This window comes from Mus caroli, unplaced genomic scaffold, assembly GCF_978045245.1.
Source record: "Mus caroli unplaced genomic scaffold, Mus_caroli_1 scaffold_18, whole genome shotgun sequence".
NCBI lineage: Eukaryota > Metazoa > Chordata > Mammalia > Rodentia > Muridae > Mus > Mus caroli.
In genome coordinates, this window is record NW_028227273.1 from 67,838,884 (window position 1) to 67,852,287 (window position 13,404).

At 44.9% G+C, this 13,404-nt stretch overlaps 1 protein-coding gene across 2 annotated transcripts in view; it reads right to left on the reverse strand.

The window, feature by feature from the left end:
* The window catches only part of Axin1 (axin 1), a 59,972-nt gene extending 46,827 nt beyond the window's left edge, over positions 1–13,145 (reverse strand). Inside the window, exons 1-2 of one of the 2 annotated variants that reach the window (XM_021149614.2) lie at positions 12,798–13,145; positions 8,267–9,225 (exon numbers count right to left, since the gene is read on the reverse strand). In XM_021149614.2, coding sequence (XP_021005273.1) covers positions 8,267–9,159 — 893 coding nt within the window. In that variant the 5' untranslated portion in view covers positions 9,160–9,225; positions 12,798–13,145. The remainder of the gene's footprint in view (positions 1–8,266; positions 9,226–12,797) is intronic. The other variant, XM_021149615.2, reaches the window with a different exon arrangement.
* Positions 13,146–13,404: the final 259 nt, after the last annotated feature.

The following is a 13,404-nucleotide window of genomic DNA, read 5'->3' on the forward strand; positions in this document are numbered from 1 at the left end:
GTTATGATTGCTTCTGGGTATTAGCCCACTCTGTTGAGCAAAATTCTTGCAGATCAACATTAAGATGAACTCTTTTTTTTTTAAGATTATTTATCATAACCAAAAAAAAAAGATTATTTATCATATACAGTGTTCTGCCTGCACATGTCTACATGCCAGAAGAGATCCCATTACAGATGGTTGTGAGCCACCTTGTGGTTCTGGGAATTGAACACAGGACTTCTCCAAGAGCAGTCAGTACTCTTAACCTCTGAGCCATCTCTCCAGCCCCAAGATGAACTCTTATAAACTAGTATTGTTTAAATTAATGATTTTACAGTATTCTTGATTTGATTTAAATAGTTTTAGAAAATAGAGTAGTTGGTAGAAAGTTTAAGGAGATGGTTTTAGTCAATTTGCCAGAAAGATGTAATAATAGACTCAGGAATAGAAATGTGCCCTCCTACAGAATAGTAAGTAAAGACTGCATAGGTTAGAAAAGGAGTACACTGATGTTCATGAGTTACAAGCACATACACTGCACTAGAAAGAAAATTAGGCTTGGAACTAATTAATGATCAAGGAAAACATTCATTCTAGGTTAGGTCCAGGGATGAGGCCACAGGTGTGCATCAGAATAAGTGAGGTCATGGACAAGGAGTGGGTAACTCTGAGTGTACAAACAGAGAATGGATGATTAGCTGGACATCAAAAATAAGACTAGTCGGGCAGTGGTGGCACAAGCCTTTAATTCCAGCACTTGGGAGGCAGAGGCAGGTGGATTTCTGAGTTCGAGGCCAGTCTGGTCTACAGAGTGAGCTCCAGGACAGCCAGGGCTACACAGAGAAACCCTGTCTCAAAAAACCAAAAAAAAAAAAAAAAAACAGAAAAACAAAACAAAACAAAATAAGACTAAGATAGATGACCTGTTTCTTGGTAAAAAGTTTAATGTATTTAATGTATAACATAAAAAACTATTGCTTTGAACTTATAATGAGCTTATTGAATGAAAGACAGATAAAAACTACTGTTTTGCACTTCTCAACAATTCTGCTGTAAGTCCTTCTTATATTAACATTTTATCTTGTTTTTTATTTTATCTACTTTTTAATGATGCAATTCTTCCTTTTACATAAAGAACTTTGTCTAGGGAGTATAAAAAGCTAAGAGGAAAAAAAGTTGATAGAGCTGGCTTGTTAGAGCTTTGCTCTATCCACCAACTGTGTACATATCTAAAATGATTACAACTTGCTAACTAGAACTTTGCTCTATCCATCAAATGTGTGTAAGTGTGTGTGTATGTAATATATATGTATGTACATGTGTGTATATGTAAGTGGTTAGCGCTTGCTTGCTCACTAGATTTTTGCTCTATCCATCCACTGTATGTATCTATGTAAAATGGTTAGAGCTTGTTCGCTAGAGCTTTGCTATATTCACCTAAGGTGTGAATGTGTGTCTGTCTGTCTGTCTGACTGTGTATGTATAAAGCTATTGGAGCTTGCTTATTGGAGCTTGCTTGCTTCAGCCACTAAGTTTGTATGTATGAGTGTATGTATTTTCTCTTTTCATTTCTTTCTCACCGTCCCCCAAAGAGTTTAAAGAATTCAAAGTTTCTTGCCAGTCACAGAGACTACCAGCCCAGATAACTAGGTTTTGCTCCCATGGCAGCACTACTAGGGCTGACCCCCAACCCCCAACCCCCTCAATGGCTATTAGCACCAACCCCAATCAGCTTAAACCCTCTGGTTGTTGAAGCTGGCCTTTGATAGTGTGCAGAGCAAGTTTCAGGGCTGCCAAGGATATACAGAAAAACTGTCTTGAAAAAAATTATTTTCTTTCTTTTTTGTTGTTGTTTACTTAAGCCATCACCAGAAACACTCAATAAGTTGACAGACAGGCCTAATAGTTCCTCTAGCAAGAGGGCTGGAGAGCAAGGGCTAATTACCATGTCTAAAAGATCCTCTTGTTTTCTGAGTGGAAAGGGCTGTGTGGCAAGAACCCAGCCAAGCCACTATACTGCTCCTGCTGTCAACACCGTCTGAAGTACACTCCATGTCAATGGCAGCAGCAACCAAGCCTAACCTGGAGTATACCATGGTGTTGGCCTCAGAAAGACATTAGGAAAAGATCCAGGAGACTATCTATGTACAGGGGAGGACACAGCTAACAAGAATGGTAAGAGCAGCTAACATAAATCATTTCAGAAATTAAGGGTTAAAACTAGCAGCCAAGTGGCAAGGCTTACTTCAGACCTGACCATTAAGATTTGTCAGGAAACCCAACCAAAATCAAACTTGTGGGCCAAGGAAAGTAAAACCCAAGTCTGCCAGTTAGTGTGTCATAATCCCTGGGCCTCAGTGCAAACCATTCAGCAAACTGCCAATACCCTGCTAATTCATACCTGTTAAAAATGCGGGGCTAGCCGGGCGTGGTGGCGCACGCCTTTAATCCCAGCACTCGGGAGGCAGAGGCAGGCGGATTTCTGAGTTCGAGGCCAGCCTGGTCTACAAAGTGAGTTCCAGGACAGCCAGGGCTATACAGAGAAACCCTGTCTCGAAAAACCAAAAAAAAAAAAAAAAAAAAAAAAAAAAGTGGGGCTATAGAACAGGCACATCAGGCTCACAACCAGTTATCATTATTCTCGTTCTCGGAAACCCAGCGCCCTCTTCTGGCCTCCAAGCACACCTTCCTACATGCAGTACACAGCATACACTTCTACCCACACACAGACACAAAAGATAAGATAGTAAGTCTAAAAATGAAAACAACAGCAAAAAACCCCACCATCCATGACATTCAGGCCTTGGAGAAATACATCATGGGTAAAGGAGCCAGCTTAGCTGCCAAGCCTGCCAATTAAGTTCAAACCCCAGGATTCACATGGTGGAAGGAGAGAACAGACTCTTGCAAGTTGTCCTCTGACCATCACATGTACTCTGTACTACATACATACATACATACATACATACATACAAACATAGAGACATATAAATAAAATTAAAAAAAGACAAACTGTGGGTAGTAGGTGGGATGGAGGTACTCTTATAATCCCAGTACTTGGGAAACTGAGATAGGACTGCTGAGTTTAAGACCAGTGTGAGCTAAGACCCCAACTCAAGAAGAAAACAGGGAACCAATGTGGTGACACACATCTTTAATCCCAGGACTGGGGAAGAGCCAAGTGGATTTCTGTGAGTTCAAGGCCAACCTGGTCTACCCAGTTAGTTTCAGGACGGCCAGGCATACAAGGTGAGTCCCTGTGAAAGAAAGAGACAGAGGGAGGAAAGGAGATATAAAGTGAAGTGTCTGGGCAGATGGTGCCAGGGTTAAGAGCCCATAACTAAAGTACCATCCCAGCACCCACGTAAGGTGGCTCATAAAACTTCCTATAACTCCATCTCCAGACTTTCCAACTCCCTCTTCTGGCTTTGTAGGCACTGACACCCCTCCATACACACACACAAATGAACAAATAGACTTAAAAAAATTTTTTTTCAGCTTTTCAAGACAGGGTTTCTGTGTAGCCATGGCTGTCCTGGAACCCACTCTATAGACCAGGCTGGCCTTGTACTCACAGAGATCCACCTGCCTCTCTTTCCACTGCCCAGCACTACAACTGTCTGGCTAAATCTTAAAACTTCAAAAAGCAAAAAAAAAAAAAAAAAAAAAAAAAACAACAAAAAAGAAGTCAGATGTGATGGCATATACCTAAAATCTCATGATTTGGGAGGTAGAGACAGAAAAAAAAGAAGTTCAAGACCAGCCTTTGCTACATAGCAAGTTCTAGACCTTGTCTTCAAAATGATCAAAATAGCCTGTCAGTGGTTCATATATCTCTGGAGGCAAAGCCGTCAGATTTCTGTGAGTTCAAGGCTAGCCTGGTCTATACAGTTAGTTCTAGGATAGCTAAGGAAGGCTACACAAAGAAACCCTGTCTCAAAACATAAAACAAGACAAAAAAGGGGTGGGGGGAGATACATGAAAAGATGCTGCATGAGTGTAATGCATGCAAAAACCAATCAAGGGTAGTGTGTCTTCTTGTTTTCATGTGAGACTATCATGCCTTCTCAGATCTGACAGAATCCTCAAATCATCTATATGAAAATCACCATGCAAATGCAGTAACACAAGAGGACAGTGATGGCAATTCCTGCCAAGGCAGAATAGCCACTAACAAGAGCATAGCAGAGTACCCAAACCACAGAAACACCAAGCAAGGAAGCCAGTGACCCAAGTCTGTTGGTACCATTTATACTACATCTGGCTCTTTGCATCGTATTTGCATGCCATTCACAGTAAAGTTATCACCCAGGAAGACTTAGTTCCAGGCCCTCCTTCTTTGTGAACACTTGCTAGTCATCTATTCAGCATCAACTTTTCTTTTCCCAATTGCCATCAGCCCCAAACTTCTTGTAGAGGACTCCTTCCTCACCACTAGGAAATAGCCATGCTGTCTAGGTAAAGCACCCATTTTCTTTACAGGATGGCAGGATGGTCCTACTTAGCTTAGGTGCAATAACACATCATCAGGCTTTAAGTCAGTGGATCTCAATCACACTAAACCTGTAACCTCATGCTGCTCCAACCATAAAATTATCTTTGCTGCTACCTCATAGCTATAATCTTGCTACTCTTATGAATCATAATGTAAATATCTGTATTTTCCAATGGTCTTAGGTGACCCCTGTGAAGGGGTCATTCAACAATCATTCAAAAACCCCCAAAGGGGTCACGACCCACAAGTTGAGAAGTTGAGAGGCATTCAAAGATCCGCAGGACATAGCAGCAAAATTGTTCCCCACTATGGGCCAATGAAGAGCCTTCCTTCACTGGTGTGGAAAAGTCTAGTAAACAAGAGTAGTTAAGAGCACAAGTTCACAGAGGAAGCCACCTCCACCACAAGGGACCAAAAAAAGAAAAAGCAGGTTCATTAAACTATAAAGAAAAGTGGTGCTAGTCGGGCGTGGTGGTAGTACTCGCCGCCACGCCGCCGTTAGTCCTAGCAGTCAGGACACAAAAGCAGAGGAGGAATCTCTAAGAGTTTGAGGCCTACCTGGTCTACAAAGAGTACTAAATTTCCAGGGCTAAATAGTGAGACCCTGTCTCAAAAAGAAAAAGAGGAAGAGGAGGAGGAGAAAGAGGAGGAAAAAGAAGAAAAAAAAAGTGTTGGATCTCTCATCAAAGCACGTGAAACACTAGCCAATTGAGTCAAAAATTAATCCCAGTAGACTGGATTTTCTTATTCCCAACCTAGTACTTCCTAAGTACAGCCCACTGCAGCATAACAGGCAGAATGTATTCAAAGAAGAAAGTTGGTGGGGAGGATAAATTATTGTTAAGCAAAAAAAAAAAAAAAAAAAAAAAAAAAAAAAAAAAAAACGGGTGTGGTGGCACACACCTTTAATCCCAGCACTCGGGAGGCAGAGGCAGGTGGATTTCTGAGTTCGAGGCCACCCTGGTCTACAAAGTGAGTTCCAGGACAGCCAGGGCTATACAGAAAAACCCTGTCTCAGAAAACAAAAACAAAAAAAAAACAAAAACAAAAAAAAATTATTGGTAAGCACTTGCCTCTAATGCATGAGGTCTTGAATGGGATCATTAACACTGAAAACAAAAAACATGAAAAAATACCAACAAAAGACATGTTGGAAATGAGGTGTGATGGAATTGCCTGTAACCTCACCACATGGAAGACAGAAGGTGAGTTAATTCAAGATCCTCCTTGGCTACACAGCAAATCAGAGGGGTATAAGAGCTCTTGTCTCAAAAACTAAACATGCTAAGAATATAGTGTCAAATATCTGTCAAAATCCACGGCTTCAGGTTTAACCTTCAGCACTGCATAAACTGTTGGTGCATGCCTGTGATCCCAGAATTCTAGCGGAGGAGGCAAGTGACTCAGAAGCTCAAGTGATTCTCAGTTATATAGGGAATTTTTGAAGTCTACCTGGGATGCATTAGACCCTGTCTCCAAAACAAACCAAACCAAACTGTCCTTTAAAATCTTGCTAAGTAATAGCACTTGGCTAATGACAATAAATACAAACAGCACATATTGATCGGTGTCTCTTCAATAAGGAAGTGTTAATTCTGTAGGTGACCAATTCTGATTTCTTTGTGGTTACAGAAATCTTAAAAAACAGCCCCAGTCCGTCCGCGTCCATGTATGAACTGCCCCCAATCCCCCAGAATTTCTTTGTGTAGCCCTGGCTGTCCTGAAACTAGCTCAGTCAACCAGGCTGGCTTCGAACTCAGAGATCTACCTGCCTCTGCTTTCCTAAGTGCTAGGATTAAAGGTGTGCGCCAACACATCTGACTACTGCTTTTCTTTATAGTTCAATGAACCTCCTTTCTTGAGAAGCCATTTGACTTAATCCCTGAGCCACTACACCCAGCTCAATCCTAGTTCTAAACATCAACTACTTCAACAACTGAAATGGTTTTCAGGTCGGGAACAATGGTAAGTTAAGTCTCTAATCATCAGCTCTAGGGAAATAAGCAAAAAACGCAACCTCTGCTCACAAGTGCAATAGGCACCCAAGCCAGCCAACCAAGCCTCTGTAACGATGATGATACTTAATTTAAAAAACAGTAAAGCTTGGTCTGACAAGACAGCTTAGCAGGTAAAGGGGTCTGTCACCAAGCCCAGAACTCACAGGATAAGAATGTCTCCTATAGGAGCTGGAGAGATGGCTTAGCGGTTATGAGCACTGACTGCTCTTCCAGAGGTCCTGAGTTCAAATCCCAGCAACCACATGGTGGCTCACAACCATCTGTAATGAGATCTGACACCCTCTTCTGGGGTATCTGAAGACAGCTACAGTGTACTTACATATAATTTAAAAAAAAAAAAAAGATTGTCTCCTATAAATAGTTCTCTTATCACATATGCACACATAAGCCTCATAGAGGAGCCTGAGGACAGTGCCTCCCCAACCCACCATATAAGGTAGATGGACACACGGTCGGACAGACACACACAAGTGTAAAAAACTTTGTTTTTTATAGAGAAAGGCGAAGAAACAGTTTCAAAGCCATGATCCCTTCTGGAGAACACTGCTGTGATGCTCTTCAAGCTGCACATGTCAGAACACACGATCAGAGCACCCTTCACTAATCACACCATGGAGGCAAAGGTCCAATTCTGGAACTCCAAGCATAGCCAGCCATCAGGAGTTTCTGAACCCTCCAACAACTGACTACACAGAAACTGTCCCTCTACCGTTTCACTCTCCAGAAAGAACCCAAATACTGATTTAAAAATTAGCAAGGTGGAGGTAGAGGGTTGGAGTGATGACTTAGAAGTTAAGAGCACTTGTTGCTCTTCTAGAGGGCCTGGGTTGACTGCCAACACCTGTGTGTAGCTCACAACCATGTGTTAACTCCAGTCTCAAGGGATCTGACACCCTCTTCTGACTTCTGTGGGCAGCAGCACATACATGGTGCACATATACACACACACACATACATACATACATTCATACATACACATAAAAAAATTAAATGAATATAAAATAAAGATAATTATAATTCTCTATGCATTTGAATGTATTTCCCTCTCATTATTAAGTGGTGGCGCACACCTTTAATCCCAGCACTCAGGAGGCAGAGGCAGGCGGATTTCTGAATTGGAGGCCAGCCTGGTCTACAAAGTGAGTTCCAGGACAGCCAGGGCTACACAGAGAAACCCTGTCTAAAAAAAAAAAAACAAAACAAAACAAAAAAACAAAAACAAAAAAAGAAAAGGAAAAAAAGAAAGATCCTTCTTCTACGCACGAAGACATAATTTTGTGCTCAAGGGTAAAGTTTAAACATTATGATTTCTAAGAACTGCCGTGTTTCTAATAATTCACAAGCCATATGTTTATAATTCACAAAGCCCTGTATTTAGCAGTACACGTGTTACTGAAGAGGGAACTCTAGAGTTTCCTGCAGGCTGTGCAGGAGCTCTACTAAGCCTCTACACCTTTTCATTTTGAATCTCTACAAGTTGCCCAGACTGACACTCAATTTTTCCATTCTCCTGCCTCAGCTTCCCAAGTAGGTGGGATTAAACCTGGCAAGTCTTGTTTGTTGCATTCTCAATGCTATAAGATATAAAAAGGTATCTAAAGACAAGTATGAAAGTATCTAAGAGGAATTACAACCATAATTCAACAGCAACTGCAGCAGCAATTTCAGCTGGGGTTAAAAACAAGACCACCTGTTACCAACACCTTTTCCTTGCTCCTTTGCCAGGTCTCTGAGCTGTGTATAGAAAATGGACACCCTGTGCCGAACTCACCTGAGCTCTCTGCCTTCGTTGTACCGTCTACTTGAGGGGGCCCTCGGGGCAGCAGTCTCCATTAGCAGCTTCTGGGTGAGCCTGCTGGGGGGGAGAGGGTCTCGGCCATCATCCTCATCTGCATCTTGGTCACATTTCCATTCTTCATCTTCATTCAAAGTGGGCAGGTATCCAGACATGCCCTTCCCTGTTCCAGACCCTGAGCTCTGGTCACTGCAGACCTTCGGACTCTCTGAGCCTGTCCTTGTGTACTCCAAATAAATGTCAGACTTAAGAAAGGAAGGGTAGGTATTCTCCTCCATGGTGGACTGGATTTCTGTCTGTGCCTGGTCAAACATGGCAGGATCGATCTGCTGCTTCATGACACAGTCCTTTATGAAGCTCTTAGTGGCTGGCTTGGTTTGTCTGGACACAATGCCATTGCTATCCAGGATGTACTTTCGGTAGATGGCTCTTGCCAGCTTCAGCCTCTTTTCCTCATTTGAGTCACAGGGCTCAAGCTTCCTGAAGCCACTGCAGGCAAACCAGAAGTCCAGCAGGTCAGCACAGCCCTCCTGCTTCAGGAAAGTCCTGAACAGGCTGATCCCATCTTGGTCATCCAATAAGGAATGCAGTGACTCAGCCCACCTCAAATATGGTGGGGTGGGGGAGGCACTGCCCTCGGGCTCATATCCCAGATCCAGATCTGAACGTCTTGGGGTGGCTGTTGAGGTCTCACTTTTAATGCTGGTACCTTTCCCAGAGCAGAAACTGTGGTTGACAGGCCTCGAATCAGTAGATACCAGTTCTCCCTCTTCTCCAGGCACTGGGGGCCGGGGGGCATCTTCGGTGAAACTTGCTCCGAGGTCCAAGGGGAAACCCTGCTCCTGGACATTCATTTTGGGACTCTGCATCAGTGAACAATGAGCGCTGCACCCTAATACCTCAGTACTTACAGCTCCCAAGGGAATCAATCTCTCCTGTTAAAACCATTAAGAGGACAAGGATTAGGAAAGGTGGTCCATGGAAACACCAGAGGTTCTCTTGAGATGTGCAGGGATGCCCTCCCATTCCCACTTGGAGCAGAGACTCAATGCAGACGTCCAGCAGAGACATATTTGGCCACAAATTTTGCTCTATCATTAAGGCAATTTCTGGAACTTTTACAAGAATGCCTCTCACACTAAGTGAAAGCCTGAGTCATGGAGGACATCTCTCCTTCAAGGGACACCTCCAATAGTAAGGCCTGAAGACCACCCATCCTGGCTTAAGAAATGTCGCTAGAGAAAAGGAAGGGTGCCTCTGTCTCCACTCACCAGCATCAGTGAGCTGGTCCCTCATACATGAAGACAATCACCTCTCTTGCCCTAGTGACACTCAGAGACAAAGAGGCACTACAGATCCTCAGGTAGACAGGCATATGACAAGTATAACAGTCTCTGTTTTTCCTGTCTATTCTTTTACTTTTCATACCTGGCATGCCTCATGAGCAACCACACAGCAAGATGTCCTTCCAGCTCTCAACAGCTGAGACATCAAGTGATCACAGGCTGGCTACCAGTGACGGAAGGACACAGTCCACATTCAGAGGCATCCATACATTAACAACACAGACAACCTTAGAGATTCAAAAGGCTGCTGTACTTGGTTGCTAATTTCTCTTTTACAAGGAGATTCCCTTCTGATAGCATATAGTGACTTTGGAAAGACAGAAAAGATACAGAAAAAAATCAGTTACAAATACAAGTATGCTTTTCGATAAAGAAGCACACAGAGAGTATGGTTTAGCTCGACCAAATGGAAACCATACCACCTATACTCTTAAGAAATTAAAAACTTTATTTTTTGTTGCTGTGAAGGGTGTGCAAAAGGGACCAAATTTGCTCAGATTTGGATAAGAACCTCTGCTATGATCTTTGGTCCTTTCTGCTACATCCCACAGGCTCTCTCTCCAGCAGTGCCTCTCAACATATCCAAGGAGGAGATAGCAACACAGCCCCAAATGTTCCCAGCTAAAAGTGAGCTAGAGAGAGGCATATGTCAGCCAGATAATTGGAACAAAATATATCCTAAAAACAAAAGACAGGCATCGTGGTTCCTACCTGTCATCTCAGAGCTCAGAAGACTGAGGCAAGAAGAGAATCATCCTGAGTCAAGGCTAGCCTGGGCTATATATAAAATGAGAGACTGTCTCAATAAATAAATAAAGCCAGTGTATTGGCACAAATCTATAATCTCATCTCGGCACTTGGAAAAATGAGGAAAAATTCAAGACCTGATCAAGAGTTCAGGGTCAACCAGACAGTGAGTGGTCCCAACACTCAGGAGGTAAAGGGAAACAGATCTCTCTGAGTTCAAGGCCAACCTGATCTACAGAGCAGTCAGAGTTCCAGAACAGCTAGGACTATAGAGAGAAACCTTGTCTCAAAAATAAAACAAGTAAAAGAATTCAAGGTCATGGGGCTAGGGGTGCAGCTCAGATGGTAGAGTGCTGCCTAGCAAGCTTGAGGCCTGGGTTTCATGCCCAGTTGCCCAGCACTGCATAAAACTGAGAATGATGATGCACATCTCTGTATGGAGGTAGAGGCAGAGGATGAGAAATTCAAGGTTATTCTTGGCTTCATGAGAGTTAGAGGGTAAAAGAGACCCTGTCACAAAACAAAAAACAACCAAAAAGGGAGTGGCTGTCCTTGGTTACCATTCAACAGTGCTGAGCCCTGACTTCCATGAGAGCTATCTTTTGTTCATTCTCACAGAATACACACTTTACCTGCTAACAATGCTGATGGCTAGATTACTAATGGCTACAAGGAAAAGGCATATACAAATAAGAGATGGGTCACAATTATGACATTTCTGCAGCTAATGACTTCTTAGGCAAGCTATAATCTCAGCCTCAGCAGGACCAGCCTGTTTCTTAAGTTCATAGGCCCTATGACAGTGGTTTGCTGCTCACAGACCTCCTATACCTCTCTTTAACCTCAGTCACTTTCTGGTAGTTCTGTCTGCATGTGGTAAGCACATTGGATATCTAAAACAACACACCAGCCCATCGTGTCTACTATGCTCTTATCAAGGATATCATCACAGGAAAAAGGGGCCTGCACTCCTGGCTACCTGTCCCTGAACACGAAACATTCCCCAAAATTACTAACACCAAAACAGCCCAATTTCCAATAATCCCTGGGCTCCCACAGAGAGCATCTGATACTTAAGGCACACAGAAATACCGTAACACATAAAGCAGCTATGATAATTCAGTAACAATCTAAAGCCCATAGCACCAAACCCAGCCTCAAATCTGCAACCAAGACTTAGAAAGTGACTCCATAAAGGTAATATAGAAGCCTGATATCATATATACAATTCCCTTTGACACTGTCAAAACACACAGCCCTGGGTGTATTTGTATATACTGCTTATACTCAAGTATAGCTTCCAAGCTTATGATTTAGGTTGAATGTGGAAGTAATAATATGACTAGCCTACTAACGAGCCATTGATTAAATTCTTGAAAGGTCAGGGCTCTCATTTCATATCTAGTGCAGTCCCCCATCACATAAAGTCGCAACGGTGTTTCTCTGAGAGATGTAGGACAAGTCAGTACTGCTGAAAAAAAAATCAAACAAAATCTCTGTGCTTCCTATATTTTCTTGGCCCTGAAGTGGGCTCTAAAACTGAAACCAGCTAGTACTGCCTCTTTCAGGTAAAGTCAGACTCGATGTTCTCCAAAACGGGCTGTGAGTAAAGGAACGCATTGGAGTAAAAGGGAGGAGTACACAGTTATTGAGAAGTCTTTACAAGTTATCTTCAGATGATCCTAAAAAAATCCTTATGCCCAACTAAAAATGTTCGCTCTGGGCTTTGGTTTTGGGTGAATTTGTTTTGTTTGGGGGGGGGGCGTTAAGTAAGGCAATGAACACCAGGACAAGTGGTTATCTGGCAAGCCAAACCACATCATAGAGTGCCCTCCTTGGATTGTTCTTACTCGTCCCTACTTTTGCTTTACTTTTTCATAAGGACTAGGGGATGGCGCAAAGCAAGACACACACAAAGTCTAGCACCAGCAGCTTCTCAGCACCCACTCACCCATATCCTAAATGTGTCCCAGACCCATCAACACCACACTCAGCAGACACACACCCACCTGTACATCATTCTTAGAATCCTTGCTTTTCCTTAGTCCCTGGTCCTGTTCAAACAGGCCTTGCTTTCCCCATGCCCTACTATCGTCCCGTCCCTGGCACATCGCATCCCCCCCCCCCAAAGCCCTTCTCCCCGTATGTCTAGCATACCATGCAGTCTCCACGCCTCTACTCATACTGCGGAGCCTGCCACCTCTTCCGCTCAACGTCCCCTTGGATCTCAGGTCTCCCTGCGCCGGGCACAACCTCGCACATCAGGGGCCGCGCTCCGACACGCCTCCCGCCCGCAACCCGCGCGCCCCTCTCTTCCGGGTCCGCGTACGCCGGCCTAGCGCGGCCTACTCCCGCAGCCCCGGGCAGCAGGCCTCCGCGCCACAGGAGCGCGCCCGTCCGCTCCCACTACTCACCAGCGCGCGGCGGCTGTGGAGGCGCGGCCCCGGGCCTGGCTCCCGGCCCGGCGAGGCCCATGCGCTCAGCGGCGGCTCAGCGGGCGGGCCACGGCGGGGGCGCGGCCCTGGGGGGCCCCCATCGCGGCGGCGGCGGCTCGGCGACCCGTGGCCCGGAGGCGGCGCAAGGCAGGCCGCAGAGCGCCGCCAAAACCGGCTGTTCACTTTCACCAGCCCTCTCTGGAACCAGGCTCCAGCCCGACCCCAGCAGGCTCCTGCGGCGGCGGCCGCAAGCGCTTCCCTGAGCCGGGAGCCTGAGCCCAGAGCCCTGAAGCCCAGGCCTGAGCGCCCCCGCCGGCGCCGCCCGGAAGTGCGGGGGCGGGGCCGTGGTGTGGGGCGGGACTGCTGCGGAGGCTGGGTCTCGGTGTAGAGGCAGAACCACGGTGTGGGGCGGAGCTTCTAGCATGGGGCGGGGTGGGAGACAGAGGACGAGAAGAGTAAGGGGCAGAGTCTTGAGCGAAAGGCGGGGCTGCGGCGTACTCAGGAGCCAAGCACTGTCTTGCGTTGGTGAAAGCGGGGCGTGAACTAGGAGCGCCGCTGAAAAGAAACGTAGTCGCGGAGGATGCCC